Consider the following 19,072-nt stretch of genomic DNA (forward strand, 5'->3'; position numbering starts at 1 on the left):
CCACGATCCTGCATTGCCGTAGCAATGCAAACACAGGAGCCAATACCCTGATAAAGACTCGGGGGGGGGGGGGGGGCGAGCGAGATACCAAACCAAAAAAGGGAGAGCACAAACTGGTAGTGGGCTTCTCCGACTGCAAATCGCAGAAACTTTTCATGCCTGCAGGCATATGGGTATGTGCAGTTTTGCATCCTGGATGTCTAAGACACCAGGGAGTCCCCTTGATGGAGTGCAGCGACTACTGAGAAAACTGATTCTGAACCTCTGCACTTTCACAAAGTGATTGAGAGCTTTTAGATTCAAGATTGGACGTACCCCTTTCCTTCTTGGGAACTACAAACAGGTTTGAGTAGAACCCCTGGAAACGTTCAGATTCTGGAACAGATACAATCACCACGCGATTCAGCAGGTCCCCTACTGCCCCCAAGAGGGCCTCCTGGCGAGCCGGGAGAACAGGTATGCTGGAGGGGGGAAGAATCTGTTTTGTGGCTAAGAGAGGAAATCTATCTTGTAGCCATAGGAAATCAGATCGCAGACCCATTGGTCGGATAGTCGAGAGGACCACCGGGCTGCAAACTCCAAAGCCGACCCCCCCACCCGAGTCACGGGGTGGGGGCAAACCTTCAGGCGGTAGCACTTTTGTTCGCAGGCTTGCGGTTCCAGGGACGTTTCTGTCTTTCAGTGGTCATCCTGTCAGGCTGGGGACGTTTAGCCGAAGCTCCGGGCGGACAAAAAAAAGCAGTTTGAGTGGAAAAAGAGGGCCCTTGCCTACGGCGTAGCTCCTTAGCCTTCCTGGCCTGTGGGAGTAGTGAACTCTTACCACCTGTGGCATTCTTAATGTCATCCAAAGAGGTTCTAAAGAGCCGGTTGCCAAGGGAGGGAAGATCCTGTCAGGGCTTTTTTGGATGCCTGGTCAGCAGACCAGCATTTCAACCAAATCAGGTGCCTCAGAACCACAGCTGACACTGAAGCCCTGGATAACAGGGGGAGAATATCCAGGGCTGCGCCACAAACGTACTTAAGGCCATGGCACTAGTTGGTCTGCTAGTTCCACGCAGACAGGAGAAGCCTGCTGTTCTCCCAATTCGCAGTGCAACAGTTTTGCCCACTCAGCACACTTGCGGATGCCAGTACTGGTAGCATGGTTGACCCCACAACCGTTAAAAAGGAACAAGCCACTGCCTCAGCCTTCCTGTCTGTGGGATCCTTAAAATGTCCCCTCCACTGGGATCGTAGTTACTTTGTTTAACCTAGATACTGGCGGGTCCACGACCGAAGGAGCTGACCACTTTTTGAGAAGGCTCTGCTCAAAAGGGGTAACGCACCAACATGTATTTGGGGACCAAAAGGTCCGTTGCGGTCGACCCCATTCCTTGTAAATTAACTTGTCAAAATAAATCAGATACGGGAACATCTTAGGTGAATGGCTGGCTTACGGGACCCAAAAGGGACAGCTACATCAGCAGAGGGATCTGCTGGCTCCTGAATCTTAAAGGTATCACGCACAGCTGTGATAAGTGCTCCAACAAGCGATTTGTCACGCACGGACCCGGATGGGTACTCATCCTCACTGTCCTGGTCAGCATCATCTGAAACGTCAACAGGGGTCACCAGCCTCACCAGGGCCCGAGTCTTCATCAGAGCTCTCTCCAGAAGACGGGGGGACGGCACTTTTTTTTTAGCTCCTTGTGCGCACGCACCGCCGCCATCTTGGCAACGAACGGATTAAGGAACACCGACAAGGCGTCCAAGGGCACTGCGCATTCTGCAGGCGAACCAGTTGCAATTGCCTGGACTTCGGGGAAGAAACACCAGTTTCTGAAGCCATGCTGACCCTACCCTGTCTGCCACCCAAAGGGGACTTAGCCAGCAGCAGTAAGGAGGGTGGAACTGTCACTGTCCTGAGGGGCTCTTTTCCGCGGGACTCACCACCCTGAAGGATTCTGCTCTATCCAGCAAGTAGTGCCTGTGGTCTCTGTTGGCTCCCAGGTGCAGAGGGATCCGAAAATGGCCGCTAGAGCACAGGGACACATGCTGCCTCTAGAATAAGCTGAAAAAGTGTTCCAGGCTTCTAGAAAATGGCCGCCGGCGTCCAGTATGAGGCTAAATCACAGGGAAAATGGCCGAAGCATAGAAGAGCAGCCACCGCTCAACAGCCACACGCAGCATCCCCCGGGGGGGGGGGGGGGGGGGGGGAATAGGGACAGGGAGAGAAGAGAGGGAGGTGAGGGACCCTCGAATCGACCTCCCAGGAAATGCCCAGCTGCTCAGTCCCGCCGAGGCAGGGAGTGCTGTACTTACCAGTCTTGAAGAGGTGGGAGACATTCCATTACAGACCCACTCTCTGATCAGTACAGGGTGGCTGCTGGCCTCGGCACACTGACGCAGATATCAGTAGCCCGATCATATGTGCGCCCCGGAGCATAAAAGCTCACGAACACCTCTGGAGCTGAGGTTTCGTCGTGGCCGACCCAGCGGGGAGCTCTGGTCTGCACACGCTTGATGGCCAGGCTGGGGAGACTACAAAGGATAAGGGTATCCAACCTGTCACCCAGCTGGCTGTTGATAGCAGATCACAGGATCTATCATCTTTCACAAAAAGCCAAGCTTCTGCAGAAAAAAGGTGCCTAGGTCCTTCTTCACTAGGCAAAATAAAATGGAGGCTGCAGTAGCATGCTGAGGGGTTGTTACCTAAGGGACCACCCGTTGGGCGGAGCTAGAAAGTTCTAGTTTTATTATCACATGTTAACATGTAATGCTTAGTCTTCTCCTGAAGGTGGCATAACAACCAATAGTCTAAAGGGAGAAGCTGTGTCAGTCGTTGAATATAAGAAAAATCTATGTTACCAAACAATTGTATGGGTAAAGTGCTAGTTGTAACTCCCTAACCACTTGCTACCCAGGCCAATTCTGACATCTCTCTGCTACATGTAAAAATAATCATTTACATATGTGGGCACTACATACATAAGCTTTCACTTCTGCGAGCGAGCAAGCGGGGACAGGGATGCTTTAAAAAAAAATTTTTACTTTTATTTTTCTATTTTGACACTTTCTACTTTTTTTTTTAATCAGTTATGTAAACATCCCTTGTAAAAGGAATATAGTGCTTGACAGGTCTTTACAGTGAGATCTGGGGTCAATTCCCTAGATCTCCCCTAGACGAGTTTCAATATTCAGTCAATAGGTGTTGAAACACATCTAGGGGAGACCAGACGGCTTGCTGCATTGGGGATTTGTTCCGAGTCTCTCCCGGGAACCACCACGAATGATCGTCTCCTTTTGAGGTGGCGAGATTGTCGGAACTGTTTTCACCAGCAGTGCACTATTTACCTGAATGCTGGTTTTAAATATATTTTTGTGTAAGTGCAATAGCTTAAGGGTTGGGTGTTTGGGACAATAAAAAAGTTTGCAATTTCACACTATGAGGCTTCTATATGCTTGAGTGGAATAAGAGGATTGCGGGTGTGTTTGAGTCTGGAATGTTCAGGACGAGGAGGCCATATCTCTGTCAGTTTGATCATTACTGAAATCGCACATTGATGTCCTTTAGTTCCTGAGACAAATCTGGATTTATTCACTAAGGCGATTGACAATTAAGAGTCCGATGAGTGCAATTCCTATAGAGAGAGTGGAATCAATGTGTGGTGAAGGTGGAACATCGCTTCAATAATATGAATTGTCTTAATATGAGAAATTACTCAACACCTGGACTGTCACAATTTTTATATTTTAAAGTGCTTTGCTCATATGCAATATTATTGAAATTTTTATTTTTTCTATGTGTGTGTTCTTTTAGCGCTGCTTAAGCTGGAAAGAACCTATCCCTTTGGAACTTTTTTTTCCCTTTCTCCTTAATATATTTTTAAATAAAGTGAGATTCTGAGGAATAAGATCTTTTGCCGCTTCCTTCAATACTACTTTAACATCCTCTTCATTCCTTATGCATCTTCTTGGACTTTCATATTGGGATCAGACCCTAATTGACAAACAAGAGTATGAGAGGGGTGGCATTTTTTGTTTTGCTTTGGACGAAGATAGCTGAATTAAGTCGTAGACTGAATCCTTGTGGTGAAAGTTTGAAAAGTTTACACTGGGAAATGAATACATTCAAAACATAGCTCAATTTTTACAGAAAAAAAGGTCAGATATACAGTGGAACACTGCCTTACCAGTCCACGGTGCTGGACTGTTAAAAAAAAAAAAAAAATTCCTAACACCTTGCACCAATTGTCAAGGTGAGTGCACATGCAGGATTCAGTGCCCAAAGTGACATTACAGCTTGTGAGCTGGGAACGACTCAGTTTTATAAAGGTTGTGCCCACCCGGATACACATCTATGTAGGCATTAGAAGAAAGGGAGGTGTTGACTAAAGAAAATCAAAAGATTATTAAAGAAAAAACAAACTACTTAAGCTAATGCCAATTTTCTCTCTGAAGGAAAATAAATAAATAAAAAAAATAAAAAAACTCCATCATCTTCAGACAGTAGCACAAACGGAGGACTCTGGGTTAAAGCCAGGCAACCAGGGGGAGTGTCCTCAAGCTTTACCAGTGTCTGATCACCTTAGGGCACATGGAATTAACTTATGGTTCATGAATACTCTGCCTGTGTCCTGTATAATTACAATATTGGGCTTGCCATCTTAACATGTCAGAACCTGTGCAATGTTTCCTATCTAATAGGATGCAGCCACCACCACCAAAAAGCAGGGTCTGTAAAAGAGAATTTAAGAGTGTTACTACTCTGGCAGCCCCACTGCAGGCTAGTACTGTTATTTTTTTCTAGAATCTGATTTTATTCATTCTAGTTGCAGATACCTGAATACCACTGGTGTTTGTGAACGCACTTTACATATGTGTTTTACTGCACTAGGCTTTCGTTTTTCTTTTGTATGTGTAGCTTCTTTAATCAGGAGAGAAGCCCTGTAAACCACAAAGTGAAATATACTCTTAAACCCCCCCAACTGCAGAACAGTTTATGTACTAAACCTGTAGTCTCTCTCTGATGGCTTGCTCAACCAGAGCACGAGCTGGTAGCCAGGAACGATGATAAAAGTCCAGACGAGACACAAACTCTGTTCCAGCCAATTCCATAGCCTTTTTAAAGCCCACCTGCAAGGCATAATTTGGAAAATAAATCATAAAATTGCTCCCATTTTGTAAATTATTGGTTACCTGACCATTTAAGGGCCACCTCCATACCAAGTCTGATCAATACAATGACTAACTGAAATTCATTGCTTCCAACTAGCCCAGTTCACATCAATGCGCTGCACTAGATGAAAGCGGAATGCGGGAAAAAAAAAATGCATTTATATATGTGAAATAATTATATATATTTATCTATTCATGTGACAACACTGAGGAAATTACACTTTGCTACAATGTAAAAAAAAAAAAAAAATAAAAAATAATAATAATAATAATAATAATAATAATAATAATAATAATAATAATAATATAGTAGTGAGTGTACAGCTTGTGTAACAGTGTCAATTTTCTGTCCCCTCAAAAGAACACACAGCCATTAATGTCTAAACCACAGGCAACAAAAGTGAGAATACCCCTAACTGAAAATGTCAAGATCGGGGCCCAAAGTGTCAATATTTTGTGTGGGCCATTATTTTCCAGCACTTCCTTAACCCTCTTGGGCATGGAGTTCACCAGAGCTTCACAGGTTGCCACTGGAGTCCTTTTCCACACCTTTATAACATCACGGTAGATGTTAGAGACCTTGCGCTCTTCCACCTTCTGTTTTGGGATGCCCCGCAGATGCCCAGTAGGGTTTAGGTCTTGAGACATGCTTGGCCAGTCCATCACCTTTACCCTCAGCTTCTTTAGTGGTTGGCTTAGAGGTTTGTTTGGGGTCGTTATGTTGGAATACTGCCTTACAGCCCAGTGTCCGAGGGGGGGGGGGGGGGGTCATGTTCTGCTTCTCTATGTCACAGTACATGTTGGCATTCTTGGTTCCCTCAAGGAACTGTAGCTCCCCAGTGCCAGCAGCACTCATTTAGCCCCAGACCATGACACTTCCACCTCCATGCCTGACTCCAGGCAAGACACACTTGTCTTTTTGACTCACCTGGTTGCGGCACATGCGCTTGACACCATCTGATGGTCCTTAGTCCGCTTGTCTTTAGAAAACTGTTTGTGTACTTTGTGCATCATCTTTAGAAGAGGCTTCCTTTTGGGATGACAGCCATGCAGTGTGCAGAGTATGGTCTGAGCACTAACAGGCTGACCCCCTCACCCCTTTAACTTCCGCAGCGATGCTGGCAGCACTCATACATCTATTTCCCGAAGACATCCTCCTGGATATGACGCTGAACACGTGCACTCAACTTCTTTAGTCGACCATGGCAAGGCCTGTTCTGAGTGGAACCTGTCCTCTTAAACCACTGTATGGCCTTGGCCACTATGCTGCAGCTCAATGGGTTCCAATATGGACATTTCATTTAGGGGTGTACTCACTTTTGTTGCCAGCAATTTAGACATTAATGGCTGTGTTTTGAGTTACTTTGAGGGGATGGCAAATTTACACTGTTATACAAGCTGTACACTTACTACTTTACATTGTAGCAAAGTGTCATTTCTTCAGTGTTGTCACATGAGAAGATATAATAAAATATTTACAAAAAACTGAGGGGTGCACACACATACACATTATATATATTTTACACCCCCCCCCCCCCCCCAACACACTGCAATCATACAGTAAAGAAAACATTTCTATATAGCCACCTACAATATTGCACTAGTTCTACAAATATGTTGCTTCCTTGTATCCATTGAAACAGTAGGCACACTCTGTATAGTGTGTGCAGAGCACCCTCAGATATGCTTTCTGGTCGTGTGATTTTTTTTTAAATTACAACATTGGGTTGAACCATAACAGGTTTGCACATAGACACTCATAAGCGCACATGGTGGGAGCTAACACAATGAATGTGTAAGATTTCACAGCAAGAACAATTACCTTTGGTAAAATGCTTGCGATGTACAAAATAGACATAGATTTTTTTATTTATTTTGGGTGAGAAAAGTAGAGTTTCAAAAATGAATATAAGCAATACCCAACTGCATTAACAGATTTAAAGGCTTTCTCAGAGAAAAAAAAAAAAAAAAAACACACACACCATTCATCAGTCAAGGTGCCCCATCAGGTATTGGGCAACTGTAAAGTTACAACTCTGTCTATTGTTCTGCATTTACATTTTGTGTAATAAAGCTTCAGTCACACCTTTTCATTTCAGTAACATGTGTTACAACACATTACCATAACATTAGGGAATTCACAGTACACATGAGCTACGATACATTGTCATCCCAAAGCACATATAAAAGTAAACCTAAAAACATACCTGCGCTATAGTGTTCACCCACACAAAGGTGCGAGTGGACCAACCAACAAAAGAACATTTCAAGAAGTGTTCTGCACAGAAAGGCTTAATTGTATTGTACATATGTGCATGTCTACGCCTTCAGCAGGTGCCCCTTATGCTAGAATCACCTTGAGCGAACAATAGCTAGCTACCTGCCAGAAACATGCAAATTGTATAGACCTTTCCTAGTGAATAAATGAATAGGTCGGGAGGCTTTGCTGAGATTTAAATCTTACTGTGGTCTACTTATTACCTCTGTGTCCTGTTCTAGTTCATTCCAGCGTGGGTTGAGATGTGCCACTCTGGAACTTAGAGTAGTGGATATGTTGTAGCGCTGTTCCCCATCAAACTGTGATATGCCATTGTCAACCGCATCAATTTCTTCAACAAAGTTTTCATACATCTGAGAAAGAAAGAAAGGATGTTTAGACCTTAAAACAAAGAACGCTCTGTGCCACAGACAAAAAATAAAAAAAGGGAAAAGAAAAGAACACAGATGAATGTGATTAGGGTGCTGTAGTCTTCAAAATGTGTCTAACTTCCACATTCATCAACCCTATAAACGAGTACCATATTTTTCACTCCATAAGATGTACCTAGGTTTTAGAGGTTGAAAAAAAAAAAAAAAAAAAAAAAAAAAAAAAATGTATATATAAAATTTATATATATATCCAAATGGTGTACCAAAATATTTTCCAGTGCCCATGAAATGCAGAGTGTGCATTACCACAGAAATGCAGAGTGACCATTACCATAGAAATGGAGTTACCATTGCCTTACCTGATGTTATCCCAGCGGCCTGCCTATTCCTCCTGTCCTCGGTCCGTCCGTTGTTTCTGGCAGCCGACTCCTGCCACTCCTGTCCGGCCCTGCGTTTCTCTGCCTCTATGGTGCCAGACTCTGAGGGACAGCTGGCGCTTCTCCCTCCTCCATTAGGCCACTATGGTGCAATGGATCAAAAAAAAAACGCACGGAACGAAACGTTCTTCGGATCAGAGTCACGGATCGGATAATTTTTCAGAATTTCATAATTGAATTTGCAAAAACCTGTGAAAATTCCACCACCATATAGTCTCCACTGTAATATCCACGTCATCTTCCCCACTGTAATATTGGCTGAGCATGGCTGGGTATCGCCAAGTATGCCTGGGTATTACCGGGTATCACCAGGTATTGGCAGGGTGGGTATGGCAGAGTATTTAGGGATGGCTGTGACTGCACTTGTCACAGAGCAGCGCTGTGGGCACTACAGATGCAGCCCACAGCGCTGCTGCCATCCGATTTCTCCCCTCCACTGTACAGATCTGTACACAGAGGGGAGAGAGGAACCAGCGTCATCATGACGCCGGTTTACAAGTGATCGCTCCGTCATTTGATGGGGCGATCACATCGTGTCCGGTGCACCCTATGCACTCTCCCGGGGTGGTGGGGGTTTTGAATCATGTCCCCGCTCTCCTCTCTTCTGGTGGTGGCTGTGGGAGGTGATGCAAGCGGTGGCAGGGGGTGCTGCCAATCGTATATACACACCATAGGATGCAGGGACATTTTCCCCCATATTTCCAGGGAAAAAAAAAAGTGCGTCTTGTAGTCCGAAAAATATGGTATATAGGCCACGCTGCCAAAAATGAGAATCTAAACGTTTGCCACATGTAAAAGTGCAGAAATTGAAAAGAAAAGGGGGGGGGGACACACCAGGAGAATAAAACTAATGCCCAATGTAACAAGAAGTCCCATTCAAATAATAGCTAAAGGGTAACTCCACTTTCATGGGAAAAAAAAAAACCAGAAAAAATAAAACAACACCACATACAATTACGACACAAGTCATATTGTAATTGAATGTTATTAAAAAAAATTACCTTTCCTTTTCAATCTGCAGCTCTGTAATTTTCTGTAAAGTGCAATACTATATGGCTACATATAGGTGTTCTGTACATTGCCCGCAGAAAACCTGCTTGCGCGATTGGCTCACCAAGTCAGATTTCTGGCATCCTCTGCAACAAGAGATTAATTTTTGTTTGGAAATCCTGCAACTTTCCTCATTAGAGCCCCGATTCTGAAGCAGCTGGTCAATAAATTATGAAACCATTCCCATTAGACTCAGCACAGGGGCACAGACAGTGCTTTCTTCACAATAACAAAAAGGTAGGAATCTGCAACACAGTTTGTCAAAATCTTTGCAATGTACATAGATCACCCAGAGGTGAATGGTTTCCACCCCCCCTCAAAAAAAAGTGGAGTTACCTTTTTTCAATCAAGTTAATCAAAAAACATTTGATCAGCATTTTCCCATTTGGGAAAATCGAGCCAATCAGGAAATTATGTTTTTACAGGCAATGTACAGAACACCTACATGTACTCCACATCCAGAAAAGACCTACTACAGGCAAGCTCCAGCATCCACCCCATTTAAAGTCCCAGGGCAAAATTCTGCATTTTTTGGTTGACTGTATATGGGGATGAAGGTGCATCACTAGTGGCACCAGACCATTTCTTCCTTTTCCCCCTCTAATGGTGGACACTACGTTATCTTCTGTGCCCCAAAAACAGACTTTTTACCATTCTGTTCTTTTCATGTCCTAATCCACATTTACATTAGTAATCTTTATTCCTTACAGACTGTAAAAATGGTCTAGTACCACCGGTGACACAGCTCCACCCCCCCCCCCCCCCAAAAAAAAAACAAAAAACACACACACACACACACACAATAAAAACACACCGAATTTTGACCTGGGACTTTCAATGAGGTGAATGCTGGAGCTTGCCTGTAGTAGGTCTTTTCTGGGATGTGGAGTGATTTCCTTACCCTTAATGATCTTACATGAGGTGGAGAAGCTTTAACCGCATGTGGAGTGGAACAGTGTTTGCGGGAAGGATCGATTGTGCCGCTATTCAGTACATTTAACCACTTCAGACCCAGGCCAATTCTGACATTACTCTCCTACATGTAAAATTTCTAATTTTTTTGCTAGAAAATTACATAGAACCCCCCAAACATTATGTTTTTTTAGCAAAGACCCTAGAGAATACAATGGCGGTCATTGCAACTTTTTATCTCGCACGGTATTTGCGCAGCAGTTTCATGCTAAAAAAAAAAAAAAAAAAAAAAAAAAAAAAAAAAAAAAAAAAAAAAAACAGTAAAGTTAGCCCAATTTTTTTGCATAATGTGAAAGAGGAGGATACGCCGAGTAAATAGATACCCAACATGTCACGCTTCAAAATTGCACGCGCTCGTGGAATGGCGCCAAACTTTGGTATTTAAAAATCCCCATAGGCGACGCTTTAAAATTTTTTACTGGTTACATGTTTTGGGTTACAGAGGAGGTCTAGGGCTAGAATTATTGCTCTCGCTCTAACGTTCGCGGCAATACCTCACATGTGTGGTTTGAACACCATTTTCATATGTGGGCGGGACTTACGTATGCGTTCGCTTCTGTGTGCGAGCTCACGGGGACAGGGGCGCTTAAATTTTTTTTTTTTTTTATTGTTCATTTTATTTTTTTAGTTTTACACTTAAAAAAAAAAAAAAAAAAAAAAAAAAAAATTGATGACTTTTATTCCTATTACAAGGAATGTAAACATCCCTTGTAATAGGAATATGGCACGATCGGACCTATTTACAGTGAAATATGGGGCCAATAAGACCCCATATCTCACCTATAGGCTGGGAAGAATTAAAAAAAAAAAAAAAAAAAAAAAAACGATCCTGGGTTCCTAGCCAGATTGGCGCCGTTAATTTGAATACCGAGGCCGGGCGTGATGTCATAACATCGCGCCCAGCCTCCGAACGATCATAGAGACTCCGGGGACAATCTAGTCCGCCGGAAATCTCTATGATCACATGCTGGGGCCGGCGGATCCTGTGACCGACTCACCGATGGAAACGGTGAGTCGGTACAAGCACCGGAGGGCGGCGGGAGGCGTCCCCTCCCGCCGCCCGTAAGAACGATCAAGCAGCGGAACAGCCACTATGATTGTTCTTATGGTGTAGGGAATCGCCGGCTGAAAACGGCAATATCTGAATGATGTCTGTGGACTCAGGCATCATTTAGATATAACCAGCGAAACCCCATGACGTCAATAGACGTATTGCGGGTCTCAAGTGGTTAAAAGTGTATACCTTATACACTGATGGTAAGAGTCAGTACTATTGGTTGATGGTCTCTTTTTCCTTCCATATATGAAGACATTTTAAATGGACTTTATGCTGAACGATCGAACATTTTTTGATGCACTTTGTTATTTTTTTATTTATTTTTTTAAGCGCTACACTTCCTTTTCCACTTTCTTTAACCACTTGACCACTGGGCACTTAAACACCCTTAATAACCAGACCAATTTTCAGCTTTCGGTGCTCTCGCATTTTGAATGACAATTACTCAGTCATGCAACACTGGACCTATATGAAATTTTTGTCCTTTTTTTCACACGAATAGAGCTTTCTTTTGGTGGTATTTAATCACTGCTGGGTTTTTTATTTTTTGTGCTATAAAATAAAAAATACCGAAAATTCTGTAAAAAAAAGAATTTTTCTTTGTTTCTGTTAGAAAATTTAGCAGATTAGTAATTTTTTCTTCATAAATTTTGGCCAAAATTTATACTACTACATATCTTTGGTAAAAATAAGTACAAATTGGTGGATATTATTTGGTCTTTGTGAAAGTTATAGAGTCCACAAGCTATGGTGCCAATATCTGAAAATTGATCACACCTGAAGGACTGACGGCCTATTTCAATTCTTGAGACCCTAACATGCCAGAAAAGTACAAATACCCCCCAAATGACCCCTTTTTGGAAAGAAGACATTCCAAGGTATTTAGTAAGAGGCATGATGAGTTTTTTGAAGTTGTCATTTTTTCCCACAATTCTTTGCAAAATCAAGATTCTTTTTACTTTTTTTTTTTTTTTTCACAAAATTGTCATATTATCAGGTTATTTCTCACACACAGCATATGCATACCACAAATTACACCCCAAAACACATTCTGCTATTACTCCCGAGTATGGTGATACCACATGTGTGAGACTTTTACACAGCGTGGCCACATACAGAGGCCCAACATGCATGGAGCGCCATCAGGTGTTCTGGAGCATCCAGGACAATTCTGACATTTCTCTCCTACATGTAAAAATCATCATTTATTTGCTAGAAAATTACATAGAACTCCAAAACATTATATATGTTTTTTTTAGCAAACACCCTGGAGAATACAATGGTGGTCTTTGCAACTTTTTATCTCGCACGGTATTTGCGCAGTAATTTTTCGAATGCTTTTTTTGGAAAAAAAAGTTTTGTGCTTAAAAAAAAAAAAAAAAAAAAAAAAAAAAAAAAAAACACACATTAAAGTTAGCCCAATTTTTGCATAATGTGAAAGATGAAGTTACGCTGAGTAAATAGATACCTAATATGTCACTCTTCAAAATTGCACACGCTCGTGGAATGGCGGCAAATGTCGCTACTTAAAAATCCCCATAGGCGACGATTAAATTTTTTTTTACTGGTTATATGTTTTGAGTTACAGAGGAGGTCTAGGGCTAGAATTATTTCTCTCGCTCTAACGTTCGCAGCGATACCTCACATGTGTGGTTTGAACACCGTTTTCATATGTGGGCGGGACTTACGCATGCGTTCGCTTCTGCATGCGAGCACATGGGGACAGGGGCGCTTTAAAAAAAAACATTTTTTTTTATTGTTCATTTTACTTTATTTATTTTAGTTTGACATTTTTTCCCCCAAAAATAATTTTTTTGATCACTTTTATTCCTATTACAAGGAATGTAAACATCCCTTGTAATAGGAATATGGCATGACAGGTCCTCTTTACAGTGAGATGTGGGGTCAATAAGACCCCACATCTCACCTCTAAGCTGGGAAGCCTGAAAAAAAAAAAAGATTCTGGCTTTGATCGTATTAGCGATTCGGTAGAAGCACCGGAGGTCGGAGGGCGGCGGGAGATGTCTATGGCTGGGTATTGCAGGGTATCACCGACTATGGCTGGGTATCTCAGAGCATGGCGTTGCAGAGCATTGCAGGGTATCGGCGGGTGTTGCAGAGCATTGCAGAGTGTTGCAGGGTATCGGCGGGTGTTGCAGAGCATTGCAGAGTGTTGCAGGGTATCGGCGGGTGTTGCAGAGCATTGCAGAGTGTTGCAGGGTATCGGCGGGTGTTGCAGGGTATCGGCGGGTGTTGCAGGGTGTTGCAGGGCATTGCAGAGTGTTGCAGGGCATTGCAGAGTGTTGCAGGGCATTGCAGAGTGTTGCAGGGCATTGCAGAGTGTTGCAGGGCATTGCAGAGTGTTGCAGTGTTGCAGGGCATTGCAGAGTAATGCAGAGTATTTGCAGGGAATTGCAGAGTAATGCAGAGTATTTGCAGGGAATTGAGGGGTTAATTTTCGGTGAGCAGCGATGTGGGCACTGCAGATGCAGCCCACATCGCTGCTGACACCGATCTCTTCCCCCTCCGCTGTACCGATCGGTACAGAGAGGGGGAGGGAGGAACCGGCGTCATAACATGACGCCGGCTTGTTTACAAGTGATCACTCCGTCATTTGACGGAGCGATCACGTGGTAAACGGCCGCGATGAGCGGCCGTTTACCGTGATTCGTGATGCGCCGGGTCACATGTACCACAATGTGATTCTTTCCTTCCAATGCCATGCACCGCAACTCAATACAGCATCAGGAAAAAAAAAAAAAAAAAAAAAAAATTCATTGTGTAAAGCAGCCGACATTATCCACTTGCTTAGGGGCCAATTCTGACACTTCTCATGTAAAAATCAGTGTCTTTTCTAGAAAATTACTTAGAAACCCCAAACCTTTTTTTTTTTTTTTTTAATTATTTAAATTTTTTTTAGCAGAGGTCCTACAGAATAAAATGTGCCCTGTTCACACCACAACATGCAGTTTTCTGCACTGGGAAAAAAACAAAAAAAAACAAACACACACCATGAACATGTGAATAGGGCACAAAACCGACACGCATGAAAACTAGAGGCTAAATCAGAACTAAATTTCAGTTTTTCGACCAAGTGCATCCTGTATTGACGGTACCAAAAATTAATATATATATTATTATGAATTGAAATTAATTTGTCAGTCATTATCGGCACCTTTTGTGCAAGAAAAGCTCAATTAAAATGCATCCCTTTAAATTGCATATATTCACTGGTCCGTTGCGCTTCCTTTGTGGTGTTAAAAATCTTGCTTGCTGCACATTTGGTTGCACCAAAAACGCACCTCCACATTGAAAATGCAGCAAGAACATATCATTAACGCACCCGTGATACATGAGTCACATGACCTATGGGGGGGAGGGGAGAAAAATAAAATAAAAAACATGGAAACCCCCCCCCCCCCCCAAAAAAATAATAATAAAAAAAACACATACCCACACACTATAAACGCAGTAAAATTGTGGCAAAAAGCGCTGTGTTTTTGGCTCCTTTTTCCTTGATCAGCAAAATGGCGAAAAATAGGATTTTTGTACTCACCGTAAAATTATTTTCTCTGAAAATCATTGACGGACACAGCTCCTTTAAATCTTGACCATAGGGTTATCACACCACCTTCAGGAGAGGATTAGGCAGAAAATGTAAAAAAACAGCAGAACGGCATAGTTCTGCCCAGGGGGTGGTCCCTCTGGCTATAACCCCTCAGCCTTCTTCCTGTAGCTCAGTACATCAACAAGCAGTACAACGTAAAAATAGGAGGGGTGGGTGCTGTGTCCGTCAAACTCCAGAGAAAAGGATTTTATGGCGAGTACAAAAATACCATTTTCTCTTTCGGTCATTGACGGACACAGCTCGCGCTTACATTAACTTTGTAGAATTTCTTAAAAGCGTGAACGGATGACCAGCCTTACACACCTGGGAAACACGCTTGATGTCGGAAAGCCCAGGAGGTCCCAATTGCAGTGGTGGAATGGGCTGTGACAGGGAAGGAGGACACCTGCCCCTTCAAGGTGTAAGCCTGGACCATGAACTGTCTGATCCACTGGGAAATGGTTGTCGAGACCGCTAGACCTTTCTTCGGACCAGTCACCAAAACAGTCTGACTTCCGGAAGGGAGCCGTAGCAGACAGATATACCCTTAGAGCCTGGACCACATCCAGGCAGTATAGGGCAACTTCTTTTGGATGTGTCGGCTTAGGACAAAAGGGATGTTAACACAATGGGAGTTATTTACAGAAGGCAAATCCACTTTGCACTACAAGTGCACTTGGAAGTGCAGTCTCTGTAAATCCGAGGGGGACACGCAAGGAAAATAAAAAAAAACTTAATTTTAGCTTGCACATGATTGGATGATAAAATCAGCAGAGCTTCCCCTCCGATTTCATATCTACCCCCCCAATTTACAGCTAGTGCACTTGTAGTGCAAAGTGGATTTGCCTTTTGTAAATAACCCCCAATGTCCTCGTTGAGATGAAAAGCCGAAACTCCTTTTGGAAGAAAAATAATAAAAATAAAATAAAAAAAAAATAAAACAAAGAGGGCTGCGGACGAAGCACCGCCTTATCCTTGTGGATAACTAGATAGGGCGACTTGCAAGACAATGCAACCAACTCAGAAACCCTCCTGGCAGATGTAATAACCACTAAAAAGACAACTTCCTGGGGGAAAGAGTCAACAAGGAATTTCCCCGATGTTCTCAAACAGCGGTTTCTGAAGCTCCGATAGCACCAGGTTCAGATCACACAGAGGTAGAGGTGGTCAAACCGGAGGGACTACATGCTGAACTCCTTGCACAAAAAGGTGTTTACCAGTGAGTGAGACGCCAAGGGGTGTTTGAAAAAGACAGCCAAGGCCGATATCTGTCCCTTGATGGTGCTTAAGGAAAGTTTATGACCCACTCCTCGCTGTAAAAACAGCAGGATCCGGAAACGGAATAGGTGCACGGATGCCATCCCATCTCCTCACACATGGAGATATAGGCCTTCCATGTACAATGGTAAATCTTCCAAAAAGACTATTTCGGTGCCTTCAGCATAGTGGAAATGAAAGAGTGCGACGGACCTCGGCCCTTTAGCACCTGGCTTTCAAAAGCCATTGAGTTAAAACCAGCGATAGTAAAGCAGGATGGAGAATCGGACCTTGAGATGAGGTCTTCTCGCATTGGCAATTGCCAAGGAGCATCCGGCACCATGCGTACTAGGTCGGGGTACCAAGGATGCCGGGGCCAATCTGGGGTGATCAGTATCACTGGAATCCCCTCAGCCTCCACTCTGCGAGGCAGACGTGGCAACCGCTTGAGGGAGGGAAGGTATAAAATTAGCAGATACTGCTCCCATGGAGCCAACGCATCTGACGCGTCTGCCCAGGGGTCTTTTGTTCTGGACACAAATTCCGCACATTTTGATTGAGCTGAGGCCAAGAGATCCATACCTGGTGTGTCCCACCACAGGCAAAGAAGCCTGAACACCTCCGGGTGCAAGGACCATTCTCCTGGGTCCAGCATCTGGCGACTTGGGCAGCCCGCCTCTCATTTTTCTACACCCGGGATGTATATGGCCATCATATCTCGCTCTCTCGTACTACCGCTAAGCTTCTCGTTCCTCCTTGATGATTGACATATGCCACCGCCGTGGCGTTGTCTGACTGGATCCTGATCGGACGCTCCTTGTAGCCTCATTGACCATGTGGAGAGACATAGCCTGATCGCCCGAAGTTTGAGCACGTTGATTGGTAACTGGGATTCCTCCCGTGACCAGAGGCCCTGGGTTGACTGTACCCCTAGCACTCCACCCCAGCCAGTCAGGCTGGTGTCCGTTGTGATCACCGTCCAATGAAGAGATAGGAACGATCTCCCGGACCCAAGGGCCCGGAGACCTCAGCCACCAGAGAGAAAAAGAGTCCCCGACTAACTGGCTCACCCAAATCTGACGATCCAGGGATAACGGAGATAGGGAAAATGGAGCACCCCCCCCCGATACACGCGCCACACCTCATGCCCAGTCATGCAGCACCCCTGCAGGGGGAGGAGGGAGAACAGAGATAGGGAGAGAAGGGGATAGTGAGAGACCCCCTAATCGACCTCCCCAGGAATGCCCAGCTGCTCTATCCTGCCGAGGCAGGGAGAGCTGTACTTACCCATCCTGTCGGAATAGCTGGAGGCATTCCATCACAGACCTATTGCCCGAGCAGTATGGGGTGGGCTGCTGGCCACGGCACACGGACAGCAGTAGCCCAGTCCTATAGCTCACCAGCCGACCCTGGAGCAGAAGGTGCATGTCGTTTGAGACCCAGCGCGTAGCTAGGGCCTGCTGACACTCGATGGCCAGCCTGGGGAGACTACAAGGATCTATATTATGCAGCCTGTCACCCAGCCAGATGTTGATAGAAGATCACAGGATTAAAATCTTACTTAAGAATCCAAACATCCCCAAGACCAATGGTCCCTTCAGGGAGCCTAGGTGCTTCTTCACTAGGCAGAAAAAAAAACAGCTGCAGGAAGCAGGCTGAGGTGTTATAGACAGAGGGACCACCCCTGGGCAGAACTACGCAGTTCTGCCGTTTTACATGTGTTACATGTTCTGCCTAGTCCTCTCCTGAAGGTGGCAGACTTGTAGTGCAAAGTGGATTTGCCTTTTGTAAATAGCCCCCATAATGCGTTTTTTTTTTTAAACTGGCGTTTTTTTTGTTTATAGCGCAAAAAATAAAAACCATAGGGTGATCAGATACCACCAAAAGAAAGCTCTATTTGTGGGAAAAAAAAAAAAAAAGGAAGTAAATTTTGTTTGGGTGCAACATCGCACGAAGTGCTCTGGTCAGGAAGGGGGTAAAAGCTTCCAGGGGGCTGAAGTGATTAACTTGTTTTAGGGCATCCCACTGAAGAAAGTGGTAGAAGGCAACTGCTCAGTTAAAGCAGTCAGAAAATACCAGATAATGTTGGCTGTTCATTGGCCTAGTCCAGGTTAGATGTGGTTTGTCAGACAGAAATTGTAGCAGTGGCTTTGTTTGCAGAGCATGAAAGTGTAAAGAGCCTTTAGACCTTTTTTTACACTGAGGCGCTTTACAGGCGCTATAGTGCTAAAAATAGCACCTCTGTCACTCCAATGTGAAAAGCTGAGGGCTTTCACACTGGAGCATTGCGCTGGCAGGATGTAAAAAACGTCCTGCTAGCAGCTTCTTTGAGGCGCTTTAGGAGTGGTGTATACACTGCTCCTAAAGCGCACCTGGCCAATGAAATCAATGGGCAGCGCAGCTTTTAACCCTTTTTCGGCCACAGGGGGGGGGGGTTAAAAGCACCCCAATAGCAACTGAAAAGTGCAGCTAAAACGCCACTAAAAGTAGCGGTTCTTTATCGTCAACACGCAGGCACTGAGTGTGAAAATGCCCTTAAGGCTGGATTCACACCTATGCATTTTTAGTGCTTTTTGCAGATTAGCGCTACAGTTAATATGACATTGTTTTCAATGGAACACGTTCTTTAGTGCAAATCTGCAAAATGCCAAAAGCACTAAAAATGCATAGGTGTGAATCCAGCCTAAGAGCATATCAGATCTTCTATCTGCAGAATTTTTAACGAAAGAACATCTTCAGGAACAGCGAGATGTTGGATTAAGACTGCAATGGCAGGGTCTACTACCAGAACAGACCACATTTTTGTTATTATTCCGAGTGACCCCGTCCTGTCCATGCTACTGGTCCCTGTATACGATTCAGGCTTTGCCAATTCTGGTAGTATAC

At 44.2% G+C, this 19,072-nt stretch overlaps 1 protein-coding gene across 1 annotated transcript in view; it reads right to left on the reverse strand.

Moving 5' to 3' along the window:
* Positions 1-19,072, reverse strand: part of MYG1 (MYG1 exonuclease) — a 51,877-nt gene that overhangs the window by 14,952 nt on the left and 17,853 nt on the right. Inside the window, exons 4-5 of the mRNA XM_077483854.1 lie at positions 7,639-7,788; positions 4,993-5,115 (exon numbers count right to left, since the gene is read on the reverse strand). Of these exons, the coding sequence (XP_077339980.1) occupies positions 4,993-5,115; positions 7,639-7,788 (273 nt within the window). The remainder of the gene's footprint in view (positions 1-4,992; positions 5,116-7,638; positions 7,789-19,072) is intronic.

The sequence above is a fragment of the Lithobates pipiens genome, unplaced genomic scaffold (genome assembly GCF_037356315.1).
Source record: "Lithobates pipiens isolate NorthernLeopardFrog02 unplaced genomic scaffold, aLitPip1_a1.2 Scaffold_16, whole genome shotgun sequence".
Classification (NCBI taxonomy): domain Eukaryota; kingdom Metazoa; phylum Chordata; class Amphibia; order Anura; family Ranidae; genus Lithobates; species Lithobates pipiens.